Consider the following 7,638-nt stretch of genomic DNA (forward strand, 5'->3'; position numbering starts at 1 on the left):
CAAGGGGTGCTTGAGCACCTGCCTTTTTGAGCCTCATCAAAAAAGTGCCCTTTTTGAAAAAAAAAGATTATAATTTTTTTTATTTTTATTTTTTTACCGTTACACATATAGACTGCCCTTCCAACTGAAAAATGTCAGGATATAATCAAAATATTAGGTAAAGAGAGAGAGATGCCCCATATTCCATTGCAGTTTGCACGGCCTCCTCAGCGTGCCTCTCCGCTGACCTATATATTTTATGCATAGTGTGGGTGGTGATGATGATGATGATAGAAACCGCTGTGGCGCAGACAGTTGAATGCTGGTATTACACTCATTGAGGGACACGAAGAAGTCAAGTCCGATGGGATTTGGGAATCTCAAATACAAATCGGGATTGGAATAAAAAATGCATTTATATTAAACAATACAGAATATACAGCACTTCTTGGGGTCTGTAGGGTAAGCACTTCTTACCTCCCCCCTGAACATTTATGGAGATGTATGGGCCTTTTAAGTCAGTGATAAAAGTGTCTTTCAAGGATAAGTGAGCTCCTGCACTGATTATTATAGTTCAATATTCAATATTTGATCACCAAAACCCCCCAAAAAACATAAAAAGGGGGCCCCCCGCCCAAAAAGGGCCCTTAAAAATTGCGCTTGCGCACTACACGCGCTCGGTTAATATATACACACAAGTGTAGTGCCCTTTTCAGCCTTTGAGCACCTGCCCCTCTAAAGTCCTGTGCACGTCCCTGCTGACAGCGACCATTCAATTAATGATTGAACAAACGAAATCATTGAAAAAGTGATAATCTGACTGAATTGCATTGCAAAGTGATTTGAAAGTAGGCGGGAATAGCGATTACTGGTGATTCAGGGTCTGGATCCAACAGTGAACAAATCTAATCTCTTTTTGCAGGTTTGAGCTGATGAAGTTGTTGCTCTAGTAACAAATCCCAGACTTGCGTCAAACTGTCAACCGTTTATTTATTTTTTATTCAGATTTAATTCTATTTATATTTCATTGTATTTATTTATATTTATGACTTTCTTCTATTACCCTGCCCATACCTGTAACCCCCCCCCAAACAGTTGTATCCTCAGTTATCCAGTTTCAACTCGATGTGATTGGTTTAGACCGGTATATAAACAATGGTAGATGGTAGCTTAGGATTTTACCTCTATGAGAGCCTGAATGGAACCGCTGCCACCTTGATTACACCCGTCACATCAAATCTCCACATTTGGAGGAGCCGGGGGGCGTGGCAACGGTGCTATACCGGCCCGTTCTGGGAACTGGATCTGATTTGATTTCCCTCTGCGTCGCGGGCCCTGCCTAACCACGCCGATGACCGGGCTGTTTTCACAGGAGCGGATATAATAATAACAACACTATCGTACCAAATCTATTCACAGTGTTTCATTCCTCTTGAAAGCAGCTCAGTTGCGACCGTGTGTGTCGGCCGGTAAGACCGCTGTACCGTCCCCGGGCCATGTAAGTAGTGTTCAACAGGGCAGTCAGGTACTATGATTATTAATTAGTTGATTAGTATTATTATGATTTTGATACACACCTGTTTACCTTGTGTTTCCACAAAGATATAGTACCTATGTGTGATGAGGATCAGGATTTTCCAGGTCAGACTTGGCTCAGATATGAATTGAAATCTTTTGTCTGCTCTAGCGTGCTTTAAATGACCACTCTAGTGTGTTTTAAATGACCACTCTAGTGTGTTTTAGATGACTGCTCTAGTGTGTTTTAAATCAGTGTTTCTCAACTGGTGGGTCGCAGGGCCATTTTGAGTGGGTCGGGATGTGTGATTTTTTCTTTGTGAAAGTGGCTTCTCAGCTCTGGTCCAGCTGAAGACAAAGCAGAGGAACAGATTGGACATTGAGCATGACCTCAGAGTTGCTTTGTCTACCATCACCCCAGACTTTGAGACTCTTGTCAGGAGCAAACAACATCCCCATTTATCCCATTAGTTCCCTGGGATGTTAAGCTAAGAAGTCTGCTAAGAAGGATATATTATTTATTATTATTATTATTATTTTATTTCATTGTGTTTTTATCCCTAGTTGCACTTTTGTTGCAACCCCAGTTATCCCATTAGTTCCCCCAAACTTAGGTCTGTTATGTTAAGCTAAGAAATCTGCTAAGAAGCATATTATTTATTATAATTTTATTTCATTGCGTTTTTAGCCCTAGTTGCACTTTTTTGTGTTTATTTCATGTTTTTAACAGTGCATGAAATATTGTGTATTACTGCACAAAAATAGTGGTTAAAAAATTTGGGTTGCGACTTAATGACTAAGGAAAATGTTGGGTCCCGAGGCTAGACCAGTTGAGAACCACTGTTTTAAATGACTGCTCTAGTGTGTTTTAAATGACCACTCTAGTGTGTTTTAAATGACTGCTCTAGTGTGTTTTAAATGACGTGCCCAGGTGTGAGAGATAGGTATTGTTTTGCCTAAATATCCCCTTCTCACTGTAACGCCATACTGCTCTCATCATTTCAACCTGTGGATTTCAATGGACTTGGATGGCAATGGCAATCGTTCACCACCAGGTGGCATTGTGCTACAGAGGATGAACAGGTGGCTCTCATTGAAACGCCAAGGCACCTTCTATTGGATCTGAAGCAGTTGAACATCTGTTTTCAGAGATAGATCAACTGAAAACGAGGGATTATGATGATGAAGTGTCTCTGATAACACTTTACTTAAAGGTGCTATTGATAAAAATTTTATGTAGACACATTTTCTTTTAAGAAAATACATCCACAGAGCTTTTAGAAAGGTGCGGAAATGTAAAAAGAAAATATATGATTGTAAATTAATAATAAAATGTTGTATTGGGTCTGCAATGAATGTTGCGTTTATCTCTGTCTGTCCAACCGGAAGTGTGTTTGTCACATTTCTTTTTTTACGATTAACATCACGTTACAATTTCTCAAAAGAAGGCAGCTATTCATATTTGATTTGCAATGCCAAGTTTGACAGTTTGATCTGAATTTAAGACTGTAACCACACCATTGTTGGGGTCTGAGATGCTGATGACATGAGAATGTTATCTATAGCACATTTAAAACCCACATCTATAATATACATTAAGGACATACAATATAATGCAGTACAAGTGTAGTTATTAATAATAATAGTTCCTAATGTCTCATACACACCATAATACAATACAGGTGTATAAGTATTCATGTTTCTTCTGTTGGAGATTGTCAGGATAGATCGATTTGAGTTTAGATCTAAACTGGTTTGAGTTTAGATTAGAACTGAATTGAGTTTAGATTTAAACTGGGTTGAGTTTAGATTTAAACTGGATTTAAACTTGCTTGGGTTTAGATTTATCCTGGTTTGAGTTTAGATCTAAGCTCGCTTGAATTTAGCGTTAAACCGGATCAAGGTTAGATTTAAACTAGTTTGAGTTCAGAGTTAAACTTGCTTGAGTTTAGAGTTAAACTGGATTGAATTTAGATTTAAAGTGGGCCTAGTTCATGTTTATTCTACATCTTGGGTATCGTCTCTTCCTGGTTTTAGGACTCCGCCCCCTTTGTGACTGTGTGAGCTGCCCACGGAGAAGGCACTAGATTAAGGACTGGACTTCAGCTAAACTACAAAGCCTTGAGGATGGAGCACGAGAGAATCTTCACTCTAAAACTCAGACTAGAAAGGTCCGGTTAGCCTGACTTAAATTATCTGTTGAAGATAACACAACAACAACAACAGCAACAACATCAACATCAAGAAAAGCATTTTGTGTGTCAAGTTTACATAAACGTCTTCAGACACCCTCCCACACCCACACACTCTTATTACACACCCCGGTGTGTGGGTGATTGGAAAGAAGGAGGAATTAACAGAGAATGATAAAGCTGTATTGAAATCAGTATGGCTTCTTGTGTGTGTGTGTGTGTGTGTGTGTGTGCGTGTGTGTGTGTGTATGTGTGCGTGCACACACGTGAGAGTGAAATATTACAGCCAAGTAGAGTGTCCATGTCTCCTCACAGAGGAGAGAAGATCTCACAGTCTGCACAACACTGGGGGTGTGGAGGGATGAGGGAGGGAGGGAGGGAGGGAGGGAGGGAGGGAGGGAGGGAGGGAGGGAGGGAGGGAGGGAGGGAGGGATGGTAGACTGGTGGGATCAGAGGAGGCAGTGTGTAGAAGAGAACCAATACTATCTTTTTGAAAAGCGAGTGCTATATCAGTACAACTCTCAACATATGATTTTGTACTGCAACTGATAAACATCACATCATCAGCATAGACTCGATTTCTGGTAGGGCTTGTGCCGATTTGAATGCTTCGAATGCAAATGGCTGCCACAGTAATCCATGCCAAAATCACTATTGAAATGCTGCCTTCTCTTTGTTTTCGGTTAACCGCTCAAAGAAATAGCCTACATCGGCATGAGAAATAAAACTTATATAATCCAATATACATTTTGATAATCAGTTCTTCTCAGACAAAGACGTCACAAGAACTCTCCACCTCCACACGGCTGTCATTTACCATCATCACGGTGAGACTTTGTACACAGAGAGCAGGAAGCTTTGAGTATTGGCTGACAATCCGCTGATAAAGGTGTGGAAGCCGTCCAAAAAAGGTAATAGAGACAGCAGCCCAAGGGAGTGCTTGGTCCTCTGGGTCTCTCTGGCTTGTACCGATACAAAGGAGGAGTATTAATGTGGTACCAGGCCAATACAGAACACTGCTATTGATGCACCTTGAGCAGCCAGCGAGGCAGCAAATAGAAGTAGGGCAACCATAAAAGTATGATGATGAGGATGATAAAAAAGAGTAAATGAGGAAGAAAAGGGGGGCCGGTGACAGAAACATGGAGGATACGCAGAGGAGAGAGGAGGAGGAGGAGGAGGAGAGGAGCAGGAGGAGAAGAGGAGAGCAGGAGAGGAGAGAGAGGAGGAGGCAGAAAAGAGAGAAGCAGGAGGAGGAGAGGAATGCAGGAGGAGGAGGAGAGCAGGAAGAGGAGAGAGGAGGAGAGGAATTCAGGAGGAGGAGGAGGAGAGCAGGGTGAGGAGAGGAGAGAGGAGGAGAGGAATTCAGGAGGAGGAGGAGGAGAGCAGGAAGAGGAGGAGGGGAGAGGAGGATAGGGGAGCCCAGGGGCAGAATGCAGACTGATTTCTCTAAACGTAGTTGAGACGAAGTGAAGAACACTGGGAGGAGAGACGAGGCGCATACGGTAGTTCCATTTCTCTCACCTCTTTCCTCAGAGGGACGGGGCAGGGGCTCAAGTGTACAGGTCAGAAGGTCAGGAGTAGGGGAAGGTCACACAAGAGTTAGGATTCGGGGGGGGGGGGGGGGGAGAAGGAGGTCAGATACCCCAGAAAATAAAAAGAGTCTTTGTTACTCAGGTCCAGAAGGCGAACAAACGTCACATCGGCAGGTTTCTTATTGACGGCGATGCGGAAGTTCAGCCGTGGGACCAGCACCGGTACCGGTACCAGACAGAACTCCTTTGGCTGATACCAGCCCCAGCTGTTATCCATATCAGCTGTTATCCATATCAGCCCAGCTGTTCCTACTCACGACATCTAAGCAGTAGAAAGGCATGGGAGCTGAAGTGGGTTTCTTCAGCACTGGCCCAACTAATCTTGGCCTCATATACAGTATATATTTGTTTTCTTTCTTCAACCTAGGGTACATCTCGGCGTGCCGCAACTTTCCCCTGCACCATTCCATCACCGAAAAATGCTTAGAAAAGGAAAGCCGAAAGCGAGGAATAACTCGCCGATTTCCCCACGGGCCGAATATTGCCCCGGTGAGCAGGTGAGGGGGTCAGCGGCCAGATGAATTGGTCGACAAGGGATCCGGATGGTGACCATTTCTTCTTCAGAGAGGAGGGTAGAGAGAGGGTGGGTGGGTACGACTTTGGGATAAGGACTCGGGTAAAGCTGTATATCTAACAAGTCGAGACACCGAGGAGTCTGGAATCGTCCGTTCCACAATAACGTTACTATGGAAACTGAATACACACAGAAGGTGTCAACTCGACAATGAAAATCTATTCCAGGACAGACTACAATTCGATCTCCTGTCAGTTTTTGATGTTAGTGAAGAACGCTGCAAGAGGAATTCAACTGCAGCCCAAGCTGTTCCCTAGCCACACGATTCCACTCAAAGCGTCTATTGCTATCGTATGGGGGGGGGGGGGGGGGGTAATCGCAGCACACGCTGTACTGAAATGACCTTTGTACACTGACGAATTAAAATAGATTTCCTCATTTCAGTTGGGGAGTGATTGTTAAAATCAGTGATAAAATCTAATCCTCGCCTCTTAAATTGACCAAATGGCCATTGCAATTATAGCTAAAAGTGGCAAGGTAGTTTTGACCGACTAACCCCCTCCTCGAGGTATTCTGTTTACACAGTAACGTTAGCGGTGGAAAAAAGGGGCAATTTATTTTAAGCCTGCAGCAATTCAGTATTTCCTTGCCGGGCCGGGCTGAGTCTGAGTCTGTTCGCCCTGCCGGGGAAGAGCTTCCGGAACGTTCCGTCACAAAGAGTGGCGGAAGTGAGTGAAGGAAAAATAACTAAAATAAAATGCAAATCCTCAAAACAGAAGCTGGGTCAGAATCCAAAAGAATATTAAAAAAAAAAAAAAAAAAAAAAAAAATAGAGCCGGCATACTGTATTCTCCAGGCGTATATGAATATACATCCCTCCCACACAACATAATAAAACATTTAATTCCCTCATCAGAACTTTCTGGATGAATAGCGGTTAGCCTTGAATGGCTTCCTGGTTGCTACAAAGGTCATACACCTCGGGAAGCAGAACTGGTTAGAACTGGTTCTATTTATCCTTCGTTGGTGTGAAAGCCTCAGTGACTCAGTGAAACGCAACTGTGGTTTAGACGGCTGGCTCCAGGCTCAGGTATACAGGGGGTGGGAGTGGGCTGGGCCACTCAGCTGCTGGGTCCGTTAGAATCGTCCTCCCTCGACGCCTGGGGGTAGGGCGGAGCATTCGGGGGGGCGGGGTGGTGGTGGGGGGGGGAAGGGGGGGGTGGGGGGGTCCGTGTGTCGGCGCCTCTACTCCACTTCGTTGGGCCGTCTGTGTTCTCCCTCCGGATGACGGGCAGCGGGTGGGCCTCTGTGTTGAACACCCAGTGCTCAAACGGTAGGTGGTCATCATCGGAAAATAACAGATAGAGATACCTAGAGAGACGGAGAGAGACAGAGAGGGGGGGGAGACAGTGAGAGGGAGAGAGTCAGAGAGGGGAGAGAGAGGGGGGAGGGAGAGAGAGGGGGTGGACAGAGAGAGAGGGAGGGGGAGACAGAGAGGGAGAAGAAGAGGGAGCGAGAGAGAGAGTCAGAGAGGAGAGAGAGAGAGGCAGAGAGGGGGGGGAGATAGGGCAGAGAAAGAGGGGAGAGGGAGAGAGAAAGTAAGAGAGAGCAAGGGAGAGAGAGGGGAGAGAGGAAAGAGGTAGAGACGAGAGCAGAGGAAAGAGAGAGAGAGGATTCATTAGTTTAACAAGATCTAATCATTATATGAAAACACATTCATCCGTCTGGTAAATTTCCTCAGAAACACATTGTGTTGCGCTGTGTGTATTTAATTAAAGCCTTAATTACGTTAACAGTTCTTGTGTTACTGTTGTGTGGTGGGTGTATTTGTATCCCGTTAGTT

The 7,638-nt window shown here is 44.4% G+C and overlaps 1 protein-coding gene across 1 annotated transcript in view; it reads right to left on the bottom strand.

Moving 5' to 3' along the window:
• Positions 1 to 7,040: 7,040 nt before the first annotated feature.
• Positions 7,041 to 7,638, bottom strand: part of man1a1 (mannosidase, alpha, class 1A, member 1) — a gene marked incomplete at its 3' end in the record, with an annotated part of 483,045 nt that continues 482,447 nt past the window's right edge. The window contains 2 exon segments of the mRNA XM_084313823.1: positions 7,041 to 7,060; positions 7,063 to 7,166. Coding sequence (XP_084169949.1) covers positions 7,041 to 7,060; positions 7,063 to 7,166 — 124 coding nt within the window.

Source organism: Notolepis coatsorum, assembly GCF_963971535.1.
Source record: "Notolepis coatsorum genome assembly, chromosome: 5".
In the NCBI taxonomy this organism is placed as follows: domain Eukaryota; kingdom Metazoa; phylum Chordata; class Actinopteri; order Aulopiformes; family Paralepididae; genus Notolepis; species Notolepis coatsorum.